Source organism: Rhinopithecus roxellana, chromosome 15 (assembly GCF_007565055.1).
Source record: "Rhinopithecus roxellana isolate Shanxi Qingling chromosome 15, ASM756505v1, whole genome shotgun sequence".
In the NCBI taxonomy this organism is placed as follows: Eukaryota; Metazoa; Chordata; class Mammalia; order Primates; family Cercopithecidae; genus Rhinopithecus; species Rhinopithecus roxellana.
Window position 1 is genome coordinate 58,122,131 of NC_044563.1, and position 26,907 is coordinate 58,149,037.

The window sequence follows — 26,907 nt, forward strand, 5'->3', positions numbered from 1 at the left end:
ATTCCTAGATCCCAGATTTTAGATAATTCCTTTGTTATATCTTTTATAAGTGTCACTTTGACCATAGCCAATCAGTGGGACACATGGGTAGGATGAGGGTATCTCTAGTTCCCACTCTTTAGTAATTTTAAAAGCTAAAAGTTTAATGGTTTGCCTTTTGTCCACATAAAGATGTCCCTGTTACCACTTCAGAAGGGCCACATCAAAATGTCATATTATTTACAGATAGCCATTTAAGGCTAGGCTGTAATTCCCTCTCTGACCATCTTGCCAGAGATCCAGCTCTTCCTGACCCTGCCCTGCTCAAGGGACAGGGTGGTGAAGTGGGCTGTGAGGTCAGACAGATCTCGAATCCTATCCTGGCTTTACCACTTACTAGCTCCATGTGACCTGAGGCTAATTACTTTAGTTTTCTGAGTTTTAGCTTTCTAATTTGTTAGATGAAAATAATATAGTACCTCAAGGGCTATTATGAAGAGTAATGAAGGGAAGGGAAGGGAAGGGAAGGGAAGGGAAGGGAGGGGAGGGGAGGGGAGGGGAGGGGAGGGGAGGGGAGGGGAGGGGAGGGGAGGGGAGGGGAGGGGAGGGGAGGGGAAGGGAAGGGAAGGGAAGGGAAGGGAAGAATAGAATATAACTCACTTTCATATGGACTTTATATACATTAGCTCATTGGGTTTTCACAGCAGCCTTAAGAGAGAGGTTTTATTACTAATAATACATGCGAAATGCCTAGAACAGCAGTTTCCAAACTTTCTGGTCTTTGTGCTTTATTTGTAATAACCAAAAACTGTAAACAACTCAGGTGTCCATCAACAAAGAGGTGAACAAATAACCGAATTGTGGTATATCCATACAGTGAAATATTAATACTACTCAAAAATAAAAAGAAATGCGTTATTGATAGACAACAAAATGAATATCAAAATAATTATGCTGAGGAAGAGAAGCTAGATGAAAAAGAGTACATTGGACCAGCCATGGTGACTCAGGCCTTTAATCTCAGTGCTTTAGGAAGCTGAGATGGGAGGATCGCTTGAGGCCAGGAGTTTAAGATGATCCTGGGCAACATAGTGAGACCCCACCTCCACAGAAAAATTTTAAAATTTGCCTGCCTGTAGTCCTAGCTACTCAGGAGGTTGAGACAGGAGGCTCACTTGAGCCCAGGTACTTAAGGGTGCAGTGAGCTATGATCGCACCACTGCACTCCAGCCTGAGTGACAGAGCAACAACCCATCTCTCAAAAAAAATAAAAAGTACATTGTTTGTGATTCCATTTATATGAAATCCTAGAAAATGCATCCTAACCTATACTGACAGAAAGCAAATCAGTGGTTGCCTAGGGACAAGGCAGGGTGGATAAGGAGGAAAGGAGGAAGGAATTGCAAAAGACAAGAAGAAACTTTTGGAGGTGGTAGATATATTCATTATCTCGTGGTAGTGGTTTCTTTGGATGTATACATGTGTTAAAATTCATCAAATTGTATTCTTTAAATACATAAAGTTTATTTTATGTCAGTTACACATTTATAAAGCAGTGGTTCTCAAACATTTTCACTTTAAAACCCTTTCATACTATTGAAAATTAGTGATGACCCAAACAGGTTTGTTTATATGGGTTATATCTATCAATTTTTACTGTATTAGAAATTGAAACAGAAACTTTTAAAATGTGATAAGCAAAATCAATTGTATTTCTATATACCAACAATGAATAACCAAAAATGAAATTGAGGCTGGGTGTGGTCTCTTGTGCCTGTAATTCCAGCACTTTAGGAGGCCAAGGTGAGAGGATTGCTTGAGCTCAGGAGTTCGAGACCAGCCTGGGCAACAAAGTGAAACCCTAGCTCTACAAAAAATCGAAAAAATTAGCCAGGCATAGTGGTGCACGCCTGCAGTCCCAGCTACTCGGGAGACTGAAGCAGGACAATTGCTTGAGCCCAGGAGGTCGAGGCTACAGTGAGCCATGTTCATGCCACTGCACTCCAGCCTAGGCAACAGAGTAAGACCCTGTCTGCCAAAAAAAAAAAGAAAATTGAAAAAAGTCTAAACGAAATGAAAGACATCCCATATTTATGGAATAAGAGACTTAATATTGTTACAATGGCAATATTCTCCACATTCATCTACAGATTCAACCGAATCCCTATCAAAATTCCTGCAGGCTTTGTGGAAATGGACAAGCTGATCTTAAAATTAATATGGAAATTCAAGGCACACGAAATAGGCAAAACAACCTTGAAAAAGAACAGAGTCCCTGATTCCAAAGCTTACTACAATGCTACTGTAAGCAAAACAGTACTGGAATGAGGATAGAAATATAAATCAGTGGAATTGAATTGATAATCGCAAAACAGACCCAGGTGTCTGTGATAAACTAATTTTCAACAAGGATACTGAAACTCTTTAATGAGGAAAGAATAGTCTTTTCTATAAATGGTGCTGGATATCCACATTCAAGTGATTGAAGTTGGACCCCTTCCTCATACCATACACAAAAATTAACTTCAAATGGGTCACATATCTAAATGTAAAAACTAAAACTATAAAACTCTTCCTAGGAAGCAAAGGAGTAAATCTTCATGAGCTTGGGTTAGACAATGATTCCTTAGGAAATGACACCAAAAGCACAAGCAACAAAAGAAAAAAATTAGACTCATCAAAATTAAAAACTCTCATAGCCATTAAAAAAAAAAAAGAACAAAATCACATTCTTTGCGGCAACATGGATGCAACTGGAGGCAATTATCCTAAGCAAATTACCACAAGAACAGAAAACCAAAAACCGCATGTTCTCCCTTATAAGTGGCAACTAAGCATTGGGTACTCATGGACATAAAAAATGTCAACAAAAGAAACTAGGGACTACTAAAGGAAGGAGAAAGGGAGGAGGACAAAAGTCGAAAAACTAACTGTTGGGTAATATGCTTAGTACCTGGGTAATGGGATCATTCAAACCCCAAACCTCAGCATCCTGCACATACACCCCCTGGATCTAAAATACAAATTGAAATTATAAAAATAAATAAAATCTTAAAAGTAGGAATTTTTACACTGCAAGTGACACCATCAAGGAAGTGAAAAGACATACATAGAATGGGAGAAAATATTTGCAAGTTACAGATTTGTTTGTTTGTTTTTTTGAGATGGAGTCTTGCTCTGTCACCAGGCTCCAGTGCAGTGGCGTGATCTCAGCTCACTGCAACCTCCACCTCCCGGGTTCAAGTGATTCTCCTGCCTCAGCCTTCCGAGTAGCTGGGACTACAGGTGCACACCACCACACTGGCTAATTTCTGTATTTTTAGTAGAGACAGGGTTTCACCATATTGGCCACTATGGTCTCGATCTCTTGACCTTGTGGTCCACTCACCTTGGCCTCCCAAAGTGCTAGGATTACAGGTGTGAGCCACCGTGCCTGGCCAGTTATAGATCTTATATCTAGAACATATAAAGGGGACTGGGTGCAGTGGCTCACACCTGTAATCCCAGCACTTGGGGAGGCTGAGGTGGGAGGATCGCTTGAACTCAGGAGGTCAAGGCCATGTTATTATTTTTAATAGAGATGGGCAACATGGTGAGAGCCCAACTCCACAAAAAATTGAAAAACTAGTCGGACTTGGTGGTGCACACCTGTGGTCTAAGCTACTTAGGTGGCTGAGGTGGGAGGATCATTTGAGCCCACGAGGTTAAGGCTGCACTGAGCCATGCACTCCGACGTGGGAGACAAAGTGAGACCCTGTCTCAAAATAATATCTAGAATATATAAAGAACTCTTACAACTCAATAATAAAAAGCAAATAACCAGTTTAAAATGGGCAAAGGATTTGAATAGACATTTCTTCAAAAAAGATTTACAAATGGCCAATAATCACAGTAAAAGATGCAAATCAAAACCACAATGAGGTGCCACTTTATATCCACTAGGGTGACTGTATTAATAAAATAAAAAAGATATCTCAAGCCTTAGCAAGGGGTAGATAAATTGGAACCCTTATACATTGCTGATGGGATAGTAAAATGCTGCAGGTGCATTGGAAAATAATCTGGCAGTTCCTTAAAAGGTTAAACATGGAGTAACCTTATGACCCAGTAATTCTACTTCTAGTTATATGCCCAAAAGAAATGAAAACAGATGTCCACACAAAAACTTGTACACTTATGTTTATAGCAGCATTATTCCTAATAACCAAAAAGTAGAAGCGACTCATGCCCATCAGCTGAGGAGTAGATAAACAAAATGTGGTATATCTATCCAACAGAATATTATTCAGCTGCAAAAAGGAATGAAAGACTGATTCATGCTATACTATAGATGAAACTTGAAAACATTATGCTAAATGAAAGAAGCCAGTCACCAAAAAACACATATTATATGATTCCATTCATATGAAGAATGGGCAAACCTATTGAAGCAGAAAATAAATTAGTAGTTGCCTAGGACCAGGAAATGTGGAATGGTTCTAATGGTTATGAGGTTGTTTTGTGAGTGGTAAAAATGTTCTAAAACTGATTGTGGTAACACTTATGTAACTCTTCTTATACTAAAAACCATGGAATAATGCACTTCAAATAGGTGAATTATGTGGCATGTGAATTCTATGTCAATAAAGCTGTAAATTAAAAAAAGAAGATTTTTGGAGTCATGTTCTTGAATATCATGCTCAGGAATTTGAGATTTGTTGAAAAGCCAAAGCTAGAAAGGCATGGTGGTGATTACATGGCCTAATAAATGTTGAATGCTTACATCAGGGCTTGGTGTATAATAAGGATGCCAAATATATTGTTGTTATTGTTGTTCTTGTTATTGCTACTTCAGATTTATGGTTTTTGGTTTGAGGAGGCTTTTTTTTTTTTTTAAGACAGTCTCACTCTGTCGCCCAGGCTGGAGTGCAGTGGCATGATTTCAGCTCACTGCAACCTCCACCTCCCAGGTTCAAGTGATTCTCCTGCCTCAGCCTATAGCATAGCTGGGATTACAGGCACCTGCCACCACACCCAGCTAATTTTTGTATTTTTAGTAGGGACAGTGTTTCATCATATTGGCCAGGCTGGTCTCAAATTTCTGGCCTTAAGTGAACCATCCACCTCGGCATCACAAAGTGCTGGGATTACAGGCTTGAGTCACTGCCCCCAGTCAGATTTATGTTTTAGAAAAATCACTCTGCTTATTGTGAAGAATAAATTAAAAGGGGGTAGGCAAGATTGAAGACAAGATTATTTTGGAGACATTTATAATCCAAGCAAGAGATGATAAGGCCAGAACTGTGATAGTGGGGATAGATTTGCAATTCCATTTCTGGATAGTGATTTGTTTATTGTCACGCTAGCAGTGTTCTCATTGATTGGGAATTTATTTTGCTCCCTTTTTTTTTTTTTTTTTTTTTGACAGAAGTGGCACCACAAGAAACCAAGCATCACGCCATGAAGAGCATGTGCAGAACATTCGCCGGTTTCATGAATCCCTGCATCTTCAGGGAGAGGCACTCTTGCCATGTGATGACAAACTGACCACATCTCCTTTGTCCTCCCAAACCTCCATTCTGACTTCTCTCAGGTGAGGCTCTGTGAAGAAAAGACGCAGGAAACCATAGTGGGGCACAAGGTGAATGAGAAATGGCAATGTGCATTACTGCTTTTCCATCACCTGCCACCGCCCTAGGAACATTAGTAGACGGCTCTTTTGCATGTTAGTATCAGGTTGGACCCTGGAGCCTCATGGGATTCCTCATGGATGAATCTGTATCAGCTTGGGACCTTTCATTCCTTCAGGGGCTCTGTTACTGATCCAGCTGTAAATGCAGGAGCTTCAGGTTATTCACCAAAACTTCATAATAACCACCCTCACATCTACACAGCCTCCCACTCTCTTTAGAACTTACAAAGCTTTGTCCTGCCCACAGTCTTTATCTTCACAACCATTGACTTCTTCCAGATCAGCCTCTGTCCTGTTAACTCTTTTCTGTTCCTTTCTTAGTTTTGTTAGCACCTGAGTCAGAGAATCACTGTGAGAATTGAAAGGGCGATGATAGATCAGCTATATCAGCCCCTCGCTTGTCTAATGAAAAGCGTGGCACAGTGGAAAGGACATGGCTTCAGAGTCAGATAGACTTGACCTCCAATCCTTGCTCTGCCCATCTCAGTGGAGGAGATAGCCATGTTGCCAAATAATTATAACGCAGGTTAGTAAGAGCTGCAGTTTTCCTGGCCAAGAGTAGATAGGGGAATGCCTAATATTCCGGATTGTTCCTGGAAAGATTTAAAGAAGTCACATTTGAACTGGTCTTTGAAGGACATTTTGTGCATAAAGAAGTTATGTCAAGGCTCAGGGGCAAGTCAAGTTTGGGGAAATGCCAGCAGTGCATGTAGGAAAAAGCTGAGCATAAGATGCTAGAAGCAAGGTGAGTTTTTTTAAGAGTCAGATCATGAAGGTCCTTGAATGGGCTCCAACACCTGACCTTGCTTGCCTCCTTATTCACCAGGACAACAGGCCTGAGCCACTGCGGCTCCCGGCTTTTTTTGTTTGTTTTTGTTTTTGTTTTTGTTTTTCTTGAGATGGGGTCTCACTCTGTCACCCATGCTGGAGTGCAGTGGCACAATCTTGGCTCACTGCAGCCTCTGCCTCCTGGGTTCAAGTGATTCTTCTGCCTCAGCCTCCCAAGTAGCTGGGATTACAGGTCCCCATAACCATACCCAGCTAATTTTTTGTATTTTTAGTAGAGATGGTTTCACTATGTTGGCCAGGCTGGTCTCAAACTCCTGACCTCGTGATCCCAAAGTGCTGGGATTACAGGCATGAGCCATTGCACCCGTCCAAAAGACTTTATATTTGGGGGAAAAAAAAAAAATCTATTCTTTGATTTCATAATGCAAACTCAGAAAAGAAACATCGACAAAATCTTTTTGGTTAATGACACAAGTTAAACATTGATCAATAGTGCTATAGACCAGCAGACCCCAACCTTTTTGGCACCAGACACTGGTTTTGTGGAAGATCATTTTTCCACAGATGGGGGCAGGGTGGGGTTGGGGGGTGGGGGATGGTTTCCAGATGAAACTCTTCCACCTCCCATCATCAGTCATTATTTAGATGCTCATAAGGAGCGCACAACCTAGATCCCTCACATGAGCAGTTCACAGTAGGGTTTGCGCTCCTATGAGAATCTAATGCCGCTGCTGATCTGACAGGAGGCAGAGCTCCGGGGTAATGCTCACTTGCCCCTGCTCACCTCCTGCTGTGCAGCCCAGTTCCTAATAGGCCACAAACCAGTACCGGTCCACAGCCCAGAGGTTGGGGCTTCTGTTATAGATTATGGGAAACTGCCCAAACTTATTTTACAAAGAAGTAATATGTTCAGATTCTTATTTCAGATTAGTAAAATGCTAGAGATTGTAGGCTATTTAAGTGAAATTATTGACAATTTGGTTGTATTTTATTGGGTCATTCACATAACCTATTGGTAACCCACTTGAAAAAAGAAACTCCTTCACCTTCGAGTAGTTTCTCTCAACCTTGGCCCTGTTGATATTCTGGCCAGATATTTTGTTTTGAGGGTCAGTTCTGTGCATTGTAGGATGTTTAGCTGCATCCCTGGCCTCTACCAACTACATACAGTAGCACCCCTCTCTTTGGGTTGACTTGTGACAACCCAAAATGTCTCCAGACATTGCCAAGTGTATCTTGGGGGACAGTATTGCCAGCTTGAAAACCACTGCGCTAGGACAGTAGTTCTCAAAATTTAGTGTATATCAGAATCCCATGAAGGGCTTATTACAGCACTGATTGCTAGGACCTATCCACACAGTTCCTGATTCAGTAGGTCTAGGATAAGGCTTGAGACTCTGCATTTCTAACAGGCTCAGGTGATGCTGCCACAGCTGGTCCTAGAACTAGGCTTTCAGAACTACTATCTAGAGGGATTCTTTACCAAATGGGCATGAAACATAGTAAGATCAATTTGCATTACCTCCTTAGATTCAGAGAGCCCTTTAACAGTGCTGCATTTGAATCATAGCTATCATTTCAGGCCTTCAGAGCAAGTATTAATAAACCTGTGTTTCACAGATGAGCAAATTACAGCTTGGTGTTCATAGGTTGATATGCCATGGTTCTACATGGTTCTACACTGGTCTAACAAGACCAGTAGGTTTGCATATTTCCCAAAGCTACCCCCGCAAGTTACATTTATTTGCATGTTCCTCCTGCAGATGTTTATCCATGTGGCATATACCACAATATAGACACCTAAGTGATTTGGTACACACCACTGTGACTTGAGTCTTGGCCTCTAGTGATAGAATAAGGATCAACTTTGTCCTCTCATTTGGATTTTCCTCTAAGACATGCAGACTGTTTCTAACAAAAGGAAAGACTTTCAGTTCATGTCACAGGTATTTGGTATCCATGTTGTGTTGATTGTACCAGGCACATTGAGTGTACTAAGGAAACAGAGAAATTTGAGATACATCTTCTATTAGGGAAACCAAACTAACATGTAATGAGACAATTAAGGGAAAATCTAAGAAAAGTTTTGACGTGTGAAATGATGAGTGTGAGGGTGTTTAAGGGACAGGTGGTCCAACGATTTGGGATAATGGACTTTGAAAAAAAGAAATGTGAGCTGCAACCTTAAAAGTTGAATGGAATAGAAATAGAGCAGGGAGTTACTTGAACTCAGGTTCCAGTATCAGCAGAAGTATGAGGAAGGAATGAACCCAGCTGGAACAGAGCCCATCTCATATGGAAAAAGCATAAGACTTGGAGTCCCAAATTCTGAGTAGCTACATACTACTCCCTGCTCTGGACAAGTCACTTAAATTCTCTGAAACTCAAGTTGCTTATTTATAATTACTGATCTCATATGATTAGCTGAAAATTAAACAAGATGGTATGTTTAAAAGCATAAACATAAAATCCTGTGCAAGTGAAGTTTTCTTACTGGAGAATGGTAAAAATGCAGCCCTATTAAAGGCTTTTAAACAGATTATTAAAATCATTTATTTATGTCCTTTTTATCCATTCAACATTCTTTTGTTTTGTGCCAAGCACTATGCTGGGTGCAGTAGACGTGAAGGAATCAGCCCAGAGCTCACCGTACATCAGGGGAAATAGATGTGAAATAAATGAGTGATGTGATGGAAGAGTGCAGAAAGAACTATGGAGCACAGAAGAGGAGCCCCTAAACTAATTAAGAGAGTCAGAGAAGGCTTTTTAGAAGTTGCTTGCCTGAAGGATCAGGAATGTTATGAGGTAGCAAAGGACAGTGTTAGCACAGAGTAGGGCTTTATTCTGTCAAAGTAAAGAGAAATAAGGACTGGAATGATGGTCAAGAATGGTTCCTTTCTGAGGAAGTGGCATTTTTGCTGGACATCATATGAGGAATTGCATTAGACAGACAAAATGGGGAGAAAGTTGTCCCCAGTAGCAGGATTGCTATCAGAGGAGTGAAGGATGAGTTGGTGGATTGGAGAGAGAGGGCCTTAGTATATTAATAGAGCAAGTGAGAGGTATTAAGGCTTTAGCTCAAGCAGTAGTGTTCAGGGGACATAAAAGATGTTCATAATCTCCATGAATTACCCTTTTGTCTTCTTCTCCCCCTTTTGTTTATAGGAAGAATCTGAGTGAGCTTGATCAGATCCAGAGGTACTTCAGCCAGAAGCTCACTAAGCCTTTCCTACCCCTCAGCCCTCAAACTCAAACGGCCATCTCACAGTACCAGGAGAGCTGTAAGGACCATCTTGGGCCAGGTGCCAGCAGCCTAGACCCTGGGAGCCAGTGTATCCTGGAGAAATCCAATAACTTGGTGTTGCAAGTCAGCTCCTTAATCACGGGTATGATTCAGATCCTTTCTTATTGAGAAGTTATGGTCACTAGGTGCTAATTCGAAAAGCATTTGAATGTTTTCCTTTGGACAAGCCCCTATGACCAATAGAGACCAGTTGTTTTCTGCCTCTCCCTTTTTTTTTTTTTTTTTTTTTTTAAACCATCTTGCTTTTGAAAAGGAGGGACATAATAATATGGCACAGCAACATGGGGCAATGGAAAGAGCATTGGACTGACCCAGGTCCTTGATGGGCTTCTGGTACAGACTTAGAGTCTGACTCTGAACATGTCCTTTCCCTTCTTGGACTTCAGGTTCCCCAGCCAGGAAAAGAGTGGGGTAGATTAGATGAGTGGTTCCTCAATAGCAGTTCTTGAACTTGGGCCACTCTCTGAGAAAATAATAAACAACAAGCATATTTAAAATTCTAATTATCAGAGCCCAGAAGTCTGCACTTTTTACAAGCACCCTAGATGATTCTGGATGTTAGGGGTTCATAGTCCACCCTTTGAAAAACCCCTCTGGAGCAGTGGTTCTCACTTTAGCTGTGTATTGGAATTATTGAGGGACTTTTAAAAAACCCCATGCCCAGGCTGTACTGTAGGTCAACAGAATCTCTGGGGTGGAACCCAGGCATCAGTATTGTTTCTAACTCCCCAAGTAGTTCTAGTGTGTAGACAAGACTGAGACTGCTCTAGAGCAAGTATTGGCCAACCTGCCTGAGCACAAGAATCACCCGGGGCACTTACTGTGAAATAGAGATTCCTGGGTCCTACTCCATCCTTCTGAATCAGGATCCAGGGTCATGACCTAGAAATCTTTATCAGGCAGACTTCACTGGGAAATCAACTAGGTCAGCATCCTTAGACCTCACTTGTTTTTGCTCGAGCAAAATGCATAGATTCTCCACAGGGATGAAGAATTTCAATTTTCTTTGTCTAAAGGGAAAGAAAAACACCATGATTGACACTAAGTACAAACCTTCTTTCTGTCCTCTTCTTCCAGATGCCTAACCTGTTCGTATCCATGGCCTCAGATAAATGCTCTGTGTTTGACTTCCACTTGCTTGGATATTTTCAGTCAAGTGTTTATTAAGCACCATCTGTGCCAGGCACTATTCTATTATTTGTCCCAGGAGGATACAGTGGTGGATGTGACAGGCATTATCTCCCTTCATCAAGCTTATATTCTATAGTCAACCAAAGAAAAATCCTCTCACAAAAAAAGTATGACAGCAAAACAGATGAAGGCTTGTTTGGAGTAGAGGTGGAAACAAATAGGGGAATCTTTATAAAGGGGCATATTAAAAGAGGAGAGAGAGGGAAATTGTGGCCAGGCACGGTGGCTCACACCTGTAATCCCAGCACTTTGGGAGGCCGAAGTGGGTGGATCACTTGAGGTCAGGAGTTCGAAACCAGCCTGGCCAACATGACAAAACCCCGTCTCTACTAAAAATACAAAAATTAGCTGGGCATGGTGGTGCACATCTATAATCCCAGCTACTTGGGAGTCTGAGACACGAGAATCACTTGAACCCAGGGGATGGAGGTTGCAGTGAGGCAAGATTGCTCCACTGCACCCTGGCCTAAGCAACAGAATGATACTCTGACTCAAAAAAAAAAAAAAAAAAAAAAAAAAGGAAGAAGAAGAATTGAAGCTGTGGGGCCTAATATTTATCCTGGAAGAAATGGGAAGTTCCCAGCAAGCAGACGACTGAATGAGAACTGGTTTTCACAAGGAGAATGAATTTAAAAAGAGAAAGATGATTAGATCAGGGAAACTATTCAAAAAAAAAAAAAAGAAAGGAAAAAAAAAAAACATAGCAAAACCTGCCCCTGCCTCCATTATGCCTCAGTACGCTTTTTTTACAAAGCCATCAGACAAATGGATATGAGTGAAACTTGAGAGAGAGTTACCAAGTGGGTTTTTTTTTAAGCCAGAGCTATATGCTAGGCTGGGCCCTAGAGATACAACATGATTCAGACATATGGTTCATGCCTTCAGAAGCTTCCTGATAAGACTTGGAGTCCCAAATTCTGAGTAGCTACATACTACTCCCTGCTCTGGACAAGTCACTTAAATTCTCTGAAACTCAAGTTGCTTATTTATAATTACTGATCTCATATGATTAGCTGAAAATTAAACAAGATAGTATGTTTAAAAGCATAACATAAAATCCTGTGCGAGTGAAGGCTTATAAGGAAGCTCACAGTCTGAGGGGTAAACATACGATTACACAGCATCGTGTTCTTAAGTGCTTCCTTATAGAACAAAGCCATATAGCAATCTTATTGAACTCATGAATCTGCAAAGGCTTCCTGGAGGAGATCCAATAGAACATGCCTTGAAGCCTTGAAGGCTGGGCAGGTTTATAAAAAGCAAGAAGACTGCTCTGAGACAGAAAGCATGCTCAGGCCAAAGGATTAGGATCAACTAAACATGCTTCCTAGTGCCTATTCCTATTTACAGGTAGTAATGTTCCATTTTCATATATCTACCCATTCCTTTGAGGCCTGAAAATCATCAATGTATAATATTAAACAGCCAGCACCTCCTGTAGAATGAGCCCTCTCTTAGGTGCTGTGAGGGAGATGTGACCCCTATTCCCCAGGAATCAAATTTGCCTTCAGTTCCTAATTTTCTCCTCTCAAATTATCTTGCAAACATGTATCATTTACTAGGTCTGTTTATTAATTTATTCACTATTTCATCCCAAAAATAATTTGAGATGACTAGTAGCTTCTGTTTATTAAGTGGTTGTATATTCACCACACAGTGTATGCCCATTTCTTTCGTGTATTCTCTACTGTAATCTTATGAAGTGGATGGTGTTGATTACACTGTACAGATCAACAGGCTCAGAGAGGATAGTTTGCTTGTGATCACAAAGTTAACAAGTGACAACAGACATTCGAACCCAAGATTGACTGGCTCCAAAGCCTATGCTCTTTCCAACATACCCTGCTGCTTCTATTTTCTCTGTAAATCTTCCTTGCCTTATCATGTGGGTGATAGATATTTCCTTGCTTTTATTTTCCAAGTAAAATCGGTAGTTTTAATAACTGTCATCAAATAGGTAAATAAGTGGATTCTCATTTTGATTTTTAATATAGGTAGTTACTGAAGTAACTGGAAGCGTGAACATGCCCACCAGAACTCCCAGCTCCTAAGGATTCCTGAGCATGAGCAGATAGTCTCTGAAAGTATTTCCACAGATGTATCCACAACTATAGATTAGATTCTGGTCCTCTGATATTAGAATAAAGTACTAAAAATTGTACTGCCTTGAATATAGTCTCACTGAATCTTGGGTGGACTAATTTTCTTTATGGCTTGTTCAAAGTCTGATTGCCAGAGTGCTTCTGAAGCTAGAGGCTAGTGTGGGAAATTTGAGGGGTCTGTGGCCCTACCTTGTAATGAGAGTGATATGTGTTGCTGTTCAGATCTGCAGACTATCACCAGGGATTCCCAAGCGGCTTTGAGTTCTCACCGAGCCAGGAGTAGAAACAACAAGGCCACCACCCTCCCAGATGCTCAGGACACAGAGGCACTGCAAGAACGATGCACAACGCCACATGAGCCATTGGCAAGAGCTCCAGATAAGGGCACAGATTCCCCACCACCCCCTCCTCTTGAAGAGACTTCAAATAGAGGAAGAATGCTCCATGAGTCCCTGAGGCATACAGTACCCATTACAAGGATGCAGAGCAGTGAGGACACTGAGGCAGGCCCAGCCTACAGTGATGAAGACTATGAAGAAGACATCATTGAGCCCAGGACCTTAAATGAGATCACCACGGTGACAGACAAAACTAGCCCTTGGTCTAGTTTCATATCAGACGCAAGTGACGTCATCAGCCCTCAGCCTGACGAGGTACAGAGGGAAGGCCCTTCTTGTCCTTCTCCAGGGCCTTTCTACAGAGAAGAGCTTACGGTCAAAAGTAGCTTTCTTTCCAGCCCAGAAAGGGCTGTCAACTCCCACCTGCCTAGGGAGGGTTCTCCTAGCCAAAGTCTTGTTGGTTGTGAGGGTGAGGCCTCTAAGGCCAAGGTTAGTGGCGAGTCTGCCTCAGCCAACCCTCAGCCCATCCCATGCCCGACACTCTCAGGAGCCCAACAGAGCAGCACATTTGTTGGATGGAGTTCACCACAGGCAGATCAGAACAAAGAGCCTAAGTCAGAGGCCCCTGCCGAGAATGAAGCTGCCACCAGTGAGCTCAGTGACTCTGCTGATAGCTTCAAGAAGTTGCCGCTAAACCTAGCCTCCCAGAGCAGAAGGGAAAAACATAAGGGACCACCCATCGACTCCTCTAACATCAGGCAGAGGCAAGTGACAACTGGATCAGAGACATCCACAAAGCATAGCCTCCTACTGTATCCTTTGGCATTTCCCACAAGTGGTTTGGATGCTGGTGCTAAGGCTAGCCTAGTGTGAGTGTGAGCAAGTGGCCACCCTCATGGAATGCACTGGGGGGCATGGGAAGACCATTCCTTCAGAAGACCCCACCTGCATGACAGGTGCTACAGTTTTACCATTAACACCAGCCCTCAGAAACATAATGCCTTGAACTGGGTTTAGGCATTGGTAGCACATTAGCCTAGCCTACCCTGATTTATCCAATTCATCTGTTGGGTATTTTACCACCTGAAGGCAAGGCTCGGCATCTAAGGAATGAGACTGTTTATCTCAATTGAAAGAGAAGCAGAGGGGCTAGAGAAAGAGGGAAGTAGATCACTGCCATTGAGCACTTTATGTACATTTTTCATTCAGTCATCACAAGTCTTTTAGGTAGGTATCATCTCTATTTTGCATATATAAGGAAACTGATGCTCAGTTATCGTGACTTGCCTACTTTTTCTTTTTTAAGAGACAGGGTTTGTTCTGTCACCCAAGCTGGAGTGTAGTGGGATTATCATACCTCACTGCAGCCTCAGATTCCTGTGCTCAGGTGATCCTCCCACCTCAGCCTTGCAAGTAGCTAGAACTACTAGGTGTGCACCATCACACCCAGCTAATTTTTTTTAAGAGTTGGGGTCTTGCTGTGTTACCCAGGCTGGTCTCAAACTCCTGGCCTCAAGCAATCCTCCTGCCTCAGCCTCCCAAAATGCTGCAATTAGAGCATTTGAGCCACCATGCCTTACCAGATTAAATTTTTTTAAAAAACCAAGTGATGGAGCTAAACAGGCACTATGGAGATGGAATTTCCCAAGGCCCCAGTAAGGTACTGTTGATGGGAACAGGGGGCACCTGACATTCCCTACTCCCTCCTTTTAAACACAGACTGGCATGTTATGGGGAAAGGAAACCACTTAGGACCATCTACAGCCTTCACACCTGTGGCCTAACCAACTGATTAGATCAGCTCACTTGCTATCCCAAGAAGCAGGGAATGTTGTATGGCTGGCAGGTGAAGCAGGCTGCTTTACTAGACTAGAAATCTTCCTCTACTAGAAGTCAGGGAGCCTGACTTTGACCCTTCTAGACCTACAAAATGATTTTTGTGATTATAGACATATAGTTTAATCTTTATGAGCCCGTTTCTTCACCTATAAAATGGAGGCGGAAATCCCTTACCCACCAAACTATAAGCTCCCCAAGTCAGGGACCTTGTCTTTTTCTGCATCCTCAGGACCTAGCACTACCCAGAGAAGGGATTTGTCAGTGTAAATTGGATTGAACTATCACAGTTTCACAACATTGTTGAGAAAACCAGATGAGTGGAAACATTTGTACACACCACACAGTATGATTCTTGATGCAGATCAGAGAAAAACCTAGGGGTGGGAGAGTAGGCTCAGGAAAGGATTAAAGCATGCAATGGCTGGAGGCTGAGCATTGAAAAAGATCTCCTTGTGTGCAGTTCTCCCTGACTTTGCCTATCCTGGATCCTGGCCCCTGATGTTGCTGCCTTTGCAGTCAGTATTAATTGTGCTCAGAATGTGGCTGATGGAGGAGCTGCCATATGTGTCCAGACCCTAAGCGCTGCTTTAACTTAGGCCTTCCTGACTATTCTTTCAAAAATAAATCGTGCCAGGCCCTATGCTGGGTGCCAAGGACAGATTTGAATGAGACCTTACCTCGAGAAGTTCCCATTGTGAGATAGGAGACGGTCAAATAGATAGATACTGACAGTTTATTGTGCCAAGTACTGTGATGAGACGTGGACAGAACACAAGGGAGCATGAGGAGGGAGCTGCCCTAACTCTACTTGGAGCCATCCCAGTAAGAGAGACAGGAGAGCCAGGCCTTAAAGATGAATAGGCATTGTGCAATAGAGACAAGGAAAAGTTCTAGTCAGGACAAACTGTATGTGCAGAGGCCTCACTGGGTGAAGGAGGCTGCCTGTGGGCAGTAGTTTACTGTGGCTAGAGTCCAGGGATGAGGGGATAGTGCAAGGTGAGGCAGGGCCTGGATCTTAAAGCACTTCTATGCCTGGCCGAGGTACTTGGACTCTATTCTAAAGCAAAGAAACTTCACTGTCCTCATCTGGAAAATGGAGGTGATAGTAGTACTTACTGGGTTGTTATGAAAATGAAAATAATCATGTAAACTGCCTAGCACAATACCTGGTACATGGATAGTGTCCACTGTTAAGCAAGAGTGTGGTATGGTCAGATGTACATATGAGAAAAGAAGTCACCCAATGCCTTGTAGAGGGCAGGTTAAGAAAGGGAAGACTAGAAGCGAGGAGGCTAGGTAGGACACTTGCAATAATAAAAGAGATGAAGAAAGTCTGACCTGAAGTATAGACTGCTTTATGATGAAAAGGAGGGGAACAGATCTGAGAGGATTAGATAGAGGGGCAGGGGATGAGACAAAGGAAATAGTAATTAGAGGTTTCTGTCACAAGTTACCAGGCAGGTGATACCATTTACTGGATAGGAAACAGCACATAGACGGGTTTGGGAGATGCAGGTTGCCATTTGCAGCATGTGCCTATAGGACATCCAGGAGGAGATGCAGGCCTGTTGTTGAGGGCTGAGCTCAGCCATAAAGGTAGGCATCTCTGAGAATCGATGAGGGCAACAAGAAGAGCCTGGGAAGGGGGAACCAAACACACAGAGGCAGACTCTGAGCATCTTCAGTGTGCAAAGGAGAAGCAGGACAGGGCATGCCCACAAAGGAGGTGAGGAGAGCTGGTCGGGAGGTGGGAGAAGCAGCAGAGAGAGGTGACATGGGAGCCGATGCTGCAGAGTTTCAGGACGTGGTGGTCAGCACTGATGCTGCACGTAGGTCCTGGAGAATGTGGCTGACATATCACTGGTTTTAGTGTTAAGGAGGACCTTGCATTGGTGAGAATGGAAGCCAAACTTCATTAGTCAAAGGAGCTAAATGGTGAGGACAGTGAGAACAGGCAACTTTTTTGCATAAACTGAGGAGATAAGAATAGCTGACATTTATCGACTGCTCACTATGCTAGGCACCATTCTAAACACTTGACATTTATAAATTCATTTAACCCTCAAAACAATAAGTACTAATACATTTAAAAATGGAGAAATTGAGGCACAAAAAATGAACTTTCCTGAAGTTATCCATCTAGTAAGTGACAGAGAGCTGGGTGGTAACTAGAAGACAATGCAAGGTCAGGGGTTTGTTTGGGTTTTTTTCCCTAAATGGGAAACTTGAACATTTTTATGACTGAGGAACAGGAACTTAAAAGTTCACGAGGCCAGACATAGTGGCTCATGCCTGTAATCCCAGCATTTTGGGAGGCCAAGGTGGGAGGATCACTTGAGGTCAGGAGTTCAAGACCAGCCTGGGTAACATGGTGAAATTCCATCTCTACTAAAAATACAGAAATTATTCAGGCGTAGTAGCATGCACCTATAATCCCAGCTACTCTGGAGGCTGAAGTGGAGGAATTACCTGAGCCCAGAAGGTCAAGGCTGCAGTGAGCCATGATCATACCACTGCACTCCAGCCTGAACGATGGAAGTGAGACCCTGTTTCAAAAAAACGTATAATAAAATAAAAGTTTGTGGGAGAAAGTGGCTGTTGGAGCAGGACCCTAAAGCACACACGAGGCAGTGGGCTGGGAAGGAGACTTCCATGCTTCAGAGCCAGCCCTGCCACCTCACAGCAAAGTTCCTTCTTCCCCACAGCATCAGCTGGCTGGCTGGCAGGCCCCAGCAGTTTCAGCAACAGCAAATAGACCCTACCTCACCTGGGCCTCTGCAGAAGGCCTGGGGTCAAAAGGTCTTTCCCTTTGGGATCTCCATTCCTCCCCACCTCTCTACGGAAAAATCAGGCACTTGAACCAAAGCAAGAAATCAATGCATTTCATTCATTCACAAGGTATTTATTGAGTACTTACTGTCTCCCAGGTACTATGTTAGGTGACAGGAATGTGGTTATGAAAAAGATCATCTCTGCCTTCTTGGAGTGTAGAGTCTAGTGTAGAAGAACGATAATAAAATAGAAAAGGTGGTAAGCAAATTGGAGTGAGAACCACACTTAGCTTATTAAACAGAAACAAAAAATTGGAACATCAAAATAGTTCCCTCTTTACCCTCTTCAGAGTTCAACTAAACTGAATCAGTTATTTGATTCAAAAAATAATGAGAATATGTGGAACACCATATGCTCAACACAGCACTGAGTACCTCAAGAAGATACGGTGGAGAAGTGCAAGATACGATACAGTACCTGCCTTCTAGGGCTCGCATCCAGATCGGACCAGCTGTACTGGTCCCTGACGTGAGGACATGTCCTGTCATGGACAGCCCCTGATGCAGAGCTCACATTTCTGGATGTGAGCAGAGAACACAGGCAAACAGGCCCTCCTTCAGTGCAGGGCACCTAAATGCAGCCTAAGGCACTGCCTCCTGGAGCCACATGCCCATCCCCACATTGTCTGACTGACTTCTAATAGGTCTTTTTCTAACCAGCAGACCCTTAGGCAAGAATCATTCAATGCCTACTACCTGCCAACCTCCTGAGGGGCTTTCAGGAAGTAGAGGTAACAGAAGGAAACTGTCTCTGCCATTGAGAAATTTAGGGAAGATTGAAGAAAATAATCCTATCAGACTGAAAAATTAAGCATTCTCCTTCCTGTGTTGCAAACTGCTCTAGGATGTGAGGAAGGAGGGATCCTGTGGGCTAAGATTAAGAGAAGACTTCCTAGAGGAGGCAGGTTTGAACCGATCCATAAAGAACTTGTATGTGTTAGGAGTGGGCAAGCCTTCCAGTCAGAGGGAGCTAGCTGAGCAAAGAATTTATGGACAAGATTAATTGAGGGAAAAACATGAGTGGGGGCAGAGTGAATGGTCAGTGGAGATACTGGCCTCCACTGCAAGGGGGGTGGACTTCTAGGTATTTTTGTCCCTTAACTGCCATCGTAGCCCAGAGCCCATTGTGGTGCCCAACTTCTTTTTGCCTCCCCAGCAGTTGGAGGCTTCCCTGCGGATGCTGTCACTCTCAGCAACTTCGCCACCAGCAGCCACAACAGATCAGGTAAGAGAATGGCCAACTGACCTTTCTCCTGTAGAGTCATCATCTCTTCCACAGAACAGTGCACAGAAGGCAGAGCTGCCTCAGGCCATCTTCCTGGAAAGGTTGCAGCAGGGGTCACTCCTCAAGCTTGTACTGAGCATATTCTGCGGGCCCAGCAGTAGGCAGGGAGCTCAGGAAAAGTGAGGAAGAGCAAATGTGTAAGAGCAGGGCATTGTCAGTCAACACTGACATGCGCAAGAAAAAAGCAGTGCGGAAGCATGAAAGCAAGAGGCAGCTAAGAAATGTGTATTGAGTGCTGTGGGAGTCCCCACCAAGCAAGTAGATAGGAGCAGAGACGTAACCTTACAGGAGTGCAACAGTAAGATCTAAATGAGCAGAATATCAGTCATACAACTATTTGCCATTTACAAAACACCTCATAACTATTCATTCAGCTGAGTTAGGTGGTTGGAACTCTGGTACAAATCCCACATCTCCTATTTTTTGCCTTGGCACAGCACCTGACCTTTCTTGCAAGTGGCAAGAAAATAAACAATAATAATAACTACTTTTGAGTACCTCCTCTGTAGCAAATGTCATGCTGGGTACTGAGCATATAATAGTAAATAAGACAGACAAATTCCCTGTCTTCATGGAGTACAAATAGTAAGCAAAAACTAAAATATTTATAGACATGAGATGGATACCAGTGTCTCTCTGAGGAGGCTGTGTTAAAGATAGTAGTTATGGTGGTGCTTAGCATGTACCAGACACTGTTCCAAGTACTTTGTATTAACTAATTAAATTCAGCAACCTGATGAGGAATATACTATCATTATTCCTATTTAAAATGAGGAAACTAGGCCAGGCATGGTGGCTCATGCCTGTAATCCCAGCAGTTAGGGAGGATGAAGTGGCGGGATCGCTTGAGCTAGGAAATTCAAGACCAGCCTGGTCAACAAGGCAAAACCCCATCTCTACTAAAAATTACAAAAATTAGATAGGCGTGGTGGCACATGCCTATAATCCCAGCTACTTGGGAGGCTGAGTCACAAATATCACTTGAGCCCAGGAGGTGGAGGTTGCAGTGAGCCATGATGGCACCACTGCACTCCAGCCTGGGTGACACAGTGAGACTGTATAAAAAATAAAATGAGGAAAATGAAGCTCAGAGCTTCACATACTGACCCATAAGCTATGACTATTTCTGTATATATATAAAGAAACTGAGATGCATAAAGGCTGAGTCACTTACCCAGGGTCACCCAACCAGTAAGTGAATCTAAATTTTTTTTTTTTTTTTTGAGACTCTCGCTCTGTCGCCAGGCTGGAATGCAGTGGTGCGATCTCAGCTCACTGCAACCTCTGCCTGCTGGGTTCAAGTGACTCTCCTGCCTCAGCCTCCCGAGTAGCTGGGACTACAGGCACGCGCCACCACACCCAGCTACTTTTTGTATTTTTAGTAGAGACAGGGTTTCACCATGTTGGCCAGGATGGTCTCAATCTCTTGACCTCGTGATCCCCCTGCCTTGGCCTCCCAAAGTGCTGGGATTACAGGCGTGAGCCACCACGCCCGGCCTGAATCTAAACTTCTGACTCACAACTCTGTGCTCTTCTCTTACACCACCTGAAAATCATGACATTTGACTTATGGTACATTTTTCTAGCCAGTTAGATTTTATTTAGCAGTTAACATGTATACATTTTATATGCTTTCCCAGAGGCCACATTAGTGAAAAATGGGGTCAGTCCAGAAGTATCTTGATGTATGTCTTTGGCCTATTAAATACTAGATACAAAGTATGGGAGAGAGAGAAATAAGAATTTCCACTTCAATTAAAGAGCAAGTCTACTTTTGAGAAGATAATACTTTTCAGCCTTCTTTCTTTGTTGCCCTTAACAACATTCCATTGTTTGCTGCTCTCAGAGTCACTTCTGTCCTTAGGACCTCATTCTGGGTCCTGGTTCGGATGATCAGTCATCATGCTCTGCGCAGAACTGTCGCAGTTTTACCACTGGAACCCAGAATCCAGTAAACGCGGGGAGGTTAGTCATCCTGGCTAGTGATGGGCCTCTCACTACTTGCTGGGTTATTTCAGCACATTTTCTCAGAATCTTACGCTCCTGGCTGGCTGCCAGCCAGCGCTGGATGACTTAAGAAATAAGATCATGTATGTATTTAGGACACTAGCAAGTAGAGACACCAAAATTTAAGAGAAAAACATTTTTAAGAATTACATTTTTTGGCCGGGCATGGTGGCTCAAGCCTGTAATCCCAGCACTTTGGGAGGCCGAGACGGGCGGATCACGAGGTCAGGAGATCGAGACCATCCTGGCTAACATGGTGAAACCCCGTCTCTACTAAAAAAATACAAAAAACTAGCCGGGCGAGTTGGCAGGCGCCTGTAGTCCCAGCTACTCTGGAGGCTGAGGCAGGAGAATGGCGTAAACCTGGGAGGCGGAGCTTGCGGTGAGCTGAGATCTCGCCACTGCACTCCAGCCCGGGCAACAGAGTGAGACTCCATCTGAAAAAAAAAGAATTACATTTTTAAAAAAGATTGAAATTGTTACCTTGGGATAAATCACAACATCAACTGATTTCCTTATACTTATTTTAGATTTAATTTTGAAATATTATTTGAGCAGGAGCACCATCATCTTGTGAACTTTATTAAAAAGGCCTCACTTTGAAGAATTTGAGACAAAAATAGTCTTTTCTGTTTACCACATACTTACTATTGCTGTTGTTCTGCATTTCTTCTTCACATCCTCATTTCTGGCTGGGACCATTTCCCTTCAGCCTGAGAAACTTCCTTTGGAATTTCACGTAGTGTGGACCTACTGGTAACTGATTATCCAGCTTCAATTGTCTGAAAATATCTTTATTTTGCCTTCATTTTTGAAAGATTTTTTTTTCTACTGGATATAGAATTCTAACTTGAATTTTTGTTGTTTTAGCATTTTAGAGATACCTTTCCACTGTCTTCTGTCCTCCATTGTTTCTTATAAGAAATATTGTTCTGATTGTTCTTGCACCGAATGTAACATGGCCTTTATTCATTTCTTGTTTTTTTTTTTGTTTTTTTTTTTTTTTTTGAGACGGAGTCTCGCTCTGTCGCCCAGGCTGGAGTGCAGTGGCCGGATCTCAGCTCACTGCAAGCTCCGCCTCCCGGGTTTACGCCATTCTCCTGCCCCAGCCTCCCGAGTAACCGGGACTACAGGCACCGCCACCTCGCCCGGCTAGTTTTTTCTATTTTTACTAGAGACGGGGTTTCACCGCGTTAGCCAGGATGGTCTCGATCTCCTGACCTCGTGATCTGCCCGTCTCGGCCTCCCAAAGTGCTGGGATTACAGGCTTGAGCCACCGCGCCCAGCCCATTTCTTGTTTTTAAGATTTTCTCTTTATCTCTAGTTTTCAGCAGTTTGATTACAGTGTTCATAGTTGTGGAGGCAGGGGATGGGATAGAAGCAGGGGAATGGGATAGGGGAGGAGGAACATAAAGATCTATTCAATAGTATTAGTGATGTTTCGGTTCTTAGATTGGGTTGTGGGTTTACAGATGTTCATTTTCTTGTGCTTGGTGATTTGCTGTTGTTACATAGATTCATTGGTATGTTATACAAAGAAATCACATAATATGTCATTAAAATTATACAGTGATTGAATGATAACAAGATGGAGACTCCAACTCCTTCCACAAATTAGGCTGTGAATATGGAGCAGAGAAATAGGGCAGTGGCTGGAGTGGCACACGAGACCAAGGGAGGTTGTTTTTGTTTTTCAATATGGGAAGGCTGCAGCTTTCTATGTGCTAATGCAGCAATCCCATAGAGAAAGGGAGAAGGGAAGATACAGAAGCAGGAGAGAAAAAGGAGAGGGGGAAAAGAAAGGGCATGAAATTTAGAGCACATGTGGAGGTATTGGCCTTTTGAGAGGAAAAAGAAAACTCACCTAGTGTCATGAAGGAAGGCAGAGAAGATGGGTGCTAAAGCAGACAGAATTAGAGACTGGTGGTAGGGTTTCAAGTTGATGGAAGCTCCTGTTTTCTCGGTGCTGCTTCAGGCACAGTCAGCAGCTGTAAGTGAGAGGGAGGGAGACAAGGGCAGGAGCCCTGTCCTGTATCCTCATTTGAGAATTCCATCTCTTCTGCCTCCTCCTAAGGCCAGCCTTGGCCCTCACAACTGAAGAGGAGCACTTTGAGAGGCTACAGTGCTCTTCTCAACCACTGTCCTGGGACTGCTATACTAAAGCTGACCTGCTTCCGGGTCAGGGCTAACAGCCCATCCCTGAAACAGGAGAGGGCTCGTAATTGCTGGATTGATTGCTCTGGATTCCCCCCATGATCAAAGGCAAGACCTGATCTTTCACTCCACATTGAAATGATATACCTGAGCCAAGGAACCTCCCAGTCTCCACTGGAAGCATCTGAGAAACAGATGTCCCCTCCCTCCTCCCACAGTAGAGTGGATACAGGACCCTGTGTGATCTTTGGACTTTTCTGAATCTGCTTCCTCATCTGTCAAATGGGGTTATCAGGCCTCACAGGGTGGTTGTACTGTAGAATACCGAGTGCCACACAGGTAGAGTATTGGGGCCAGCCTGTAATTCCTACCCCATGCTACCTCATCTTCTGGCTGTTGCCTCCGCAAAAAGAAAAGGGGTGAGAACAATGGCTGGTTTAGCAGGACTGTGGCACAGTGATCCATTTGCAGTTCCAAATTCATTATAAATTAATCAAGTTCCACTGCCCTTGCTTTCTCTTCCCTCTTATGATGAAGTAACTCTTTACTGGGGACAGCTTCCTAATTTTGTTAAAAGTTATGTATGATTCTGCTTGCTTAGCTGCTGATGGACAAGCTAGTTTTATCAACTTCCGTACAGGGGAGGAGAGAGGTTGATGATGAGAACGGCAGTAATTTGCTTTACATGTTGTCTTCCTCAAACTATGTCTTTTGCTCTGTAGATTTTCTCTCTTGGGAATATCTCAATCACTGATGACTTCAAATATGACTTCGAATGATGCAAATCCTTATCTTCAGTCTAGTCTTCTCTCCCATGCCGCAGACACGTACAGACTCAACTGCATCCTAGACGTCTTGTCTGATGTGTCACAGACAATTCACTCTGTCCAAAACTTGAGCTTGTCATCTTCCTTTGCATACTTCCTCTGCCACCTGCATCCATATCTCAGGAAATTCAGCCACCATCCATGTAGTTACTCCTGCCAGAAGCACAATTATCTCTCACCCCTGCTCCTTTATCCCCCATGACCCATAGCCAAGACCCACATCACCAAGGTCTGTTAATTCTGCCACCTAAGCATCTTTTGAATCACTTACTTCTCACCCTGCCCTTGTCTAGCCCAATCATCTCCCCACTATTTCTTTTTTTTTTTTTTCCCCAAGACGGGAGTGCAGTGGCATGATCTCGGCTCACTGCAACCTCTGCCTCCCGAGTTCAAGCAATTCTCCTGCCTCAGCCTCCCCAGTAGCTGGTATTACAGGTGCACGCCATCACACCCGGCTAATTTTTGTATTTTTAGTAGAGATGGGGTTTCACCATGTTGGCCAGGCTGGCTCGAACTCCTGACCTTAAGTGATCTGCCCGCTTCGGCCTCCCAAAGTGCTGTGATTACAGGAGTGAGCCACCAGCCTGGCACCCCCTAACTGTTTCTAACCAGTGTCACTTATACTTGCACTTTTCCACCACTGTTCATTCTCCACACTGTAGCCAGTGTAATCTCACACTCTAATCAGACCTTTACCCCACTTTACCACTGGCAGGGGGAACACTGTTTAAGCCTGTCAAAACCCCAGAAAAACTTCCATGTTCCTAAGTCAATTATCAAATCTCAGTGCTTAATTTATTTGACCTCTCAGCAGCATGTGACACAGTTGATCTCTCTCCTTTGAACACTTTCTTCACTTATTTCTTTTTTTTTTTTTTTTTTTTTTTTGAGACGGAGTCTCACTGTGTTGCCCAGGCTGGAGTGCAGTGGCGCGATCTCGGCTCACTGCAAGCTCCGCCTCCCGGGTTCCCACCATTCTCCCGCCTGAGCCTCCGAGTAGCTGAGACTACAGGCGCCCGCCACCGCGACCGGCTATTTTTTTGTATTTTTAGTAGAGACGGGGTTTCACCGTGTTAGCCAGGAGGGTCTCGATCTCCTGACCTCGTGATCCACCTGCCTCGGCCTCCCAAAGTGCTGGGATTACAGGCTTGAGCCACCGCGCCCGGCCTCTTCACTTATTTCTAAGGCATCACTTCTTCTTGGTTCTCCTCCCTCACTGGCTGCTCCTGCTCTGCCTTCTTTGCTGGGTCTCCCTCATTTCCCCTACTTCTTCTGTATGCTGAAGACTCCCGATGGTTAGCTTGGCCCAGACCTAACTCTACAACTGTAACTCGACAACTGCCTACCCAGCATCACCACTTGAATATCTAATAGATGTCTCAAATTTAACACGTCCAAAACTGAGCTCCAGATTTTATTCCCAAATCCATTTCCCCCTCCGTCTTCTCAATTTTGATTAAAGGGTACAATTGAACTCTGGGGTGGGGGTTGTTTTTTGTTTATTTGTTTGTTTGTTTTTTGAGACAGGGTCTCGCTCTGTTGCCCAGACTGTAGTGCAGTGGCGTGATCTCAACTCACTGCAACCTCAAACTCCTGGGCTCAAGTGATCTCCTGCCTCAGCCTCCTGAGTAGCTGGGACTCTAGTTTAGTTGTTCAGGCCAAAACTCTTGGAATCCTCCCTGATGCCAGTTTTCGATTAAACAGGAAATTCTGGCAGCTGTATCCTTAAAATATACAGAAATGTGCTTCTCACCACCCTGGTCTCAGCCATCATTATTTCTGACCTGGATTATTGCAATAGCCTCCTAACTTGCCTTTCTGCTTCTTCCCTTGCTCCTCGCAACCGATTCCCCATACAGCATCCTGTTAACTTTTTAAGATGTTAAATCAGTCATCAACTCAATCATGTGACTTCTCTGCTCAGAATAACTTCCCATAAATGAATAGGAGAAGTAGAGCTGGGCCTGAGGACAGGCAGGCCAGAAAGTAGGAAGATAGTTTTGACCTCAAACTTGAAATTTGCATCTTTTAATAAATGTGCAAAGCCATAGCCCTGAGCTAGGTGCAGAAGACAGGAGCTTCCCTCGGGGAACTCATAGTTCCCTGGGGAGCCGGCCTTATATCTAAGTTCCTCCAACTCCTACCAACTGCCTGTCATGCTGAAAGAGCTAGGACCCTCATGCTGTGGATCCTGCCTTCAGGGAGCTCGCAGTTCTTGGAAAGGCACTGGCCTCCAAACCACTCATTTCCTCAAATGACATTTGCCTGTATTAGCACTGAAGTAAAGCGAAGGGAATGAGTATAGGAAAAGAAAGATAGAGCCATGTGGGGTGGCTTAAGTTGAATTCAACAAAGATGAAGAAAGGCTTTTCAGGCTCTGGATTTGAAAAGAAAAAACCTCAGAATCAATAGAATTTGGACAGCAGAAGGTACAAGCACTGTGTACTAGAGACGTGGTCAGAAATGGGAAGAGATGGGCCTGTACTGAAACAAGATAGGAATTAGAAGCAAAGGACAAGAAGCAGCCTGTCATCTGAGCCTTGGCCTCCCTGCCCTGCCCACATGGCACTTCTTTACCATGAGGTGAGCC

At 43.6% G+C, this 26,907-nt stretch overlaps 1 protein-coding gene across 4 annotated transcripts in view; it reads left to right on the forward strand.

Moving 5' to 3' along the window:
• C2CD3 (C2 domain containing 3 centriole elongation regulator) overlaps positions 1-26,907 on the forward strand; it is a 158,202-nt gene that overhangs the window by 123,471 nt on the left and 7,824 nt on the right. For all 4 annotated transcript variants that reach the window (XM_030917912.1, XM_030917913.1, XM_010366825.2 and 1 more), the window contains 4 exons: positions 5,387-5,551; positions 9,605-9,825; positions 13,259-14,186; positions 19,158-19,269. In XM_030917912.1, the coding sequence (XP_030773772.1) occupies positions 5,387-5,551; positions 9,605-9,825; positions 13,259-14,186; positions 19,158-19,269 (1,426 nt within the window). The remainder of the gene's footprint in view (positions 1-5,386; positions 5,552-9,604; positions 9,826-13,258; positions 14,187-19,157; positions 19,270-26,907) is intronic.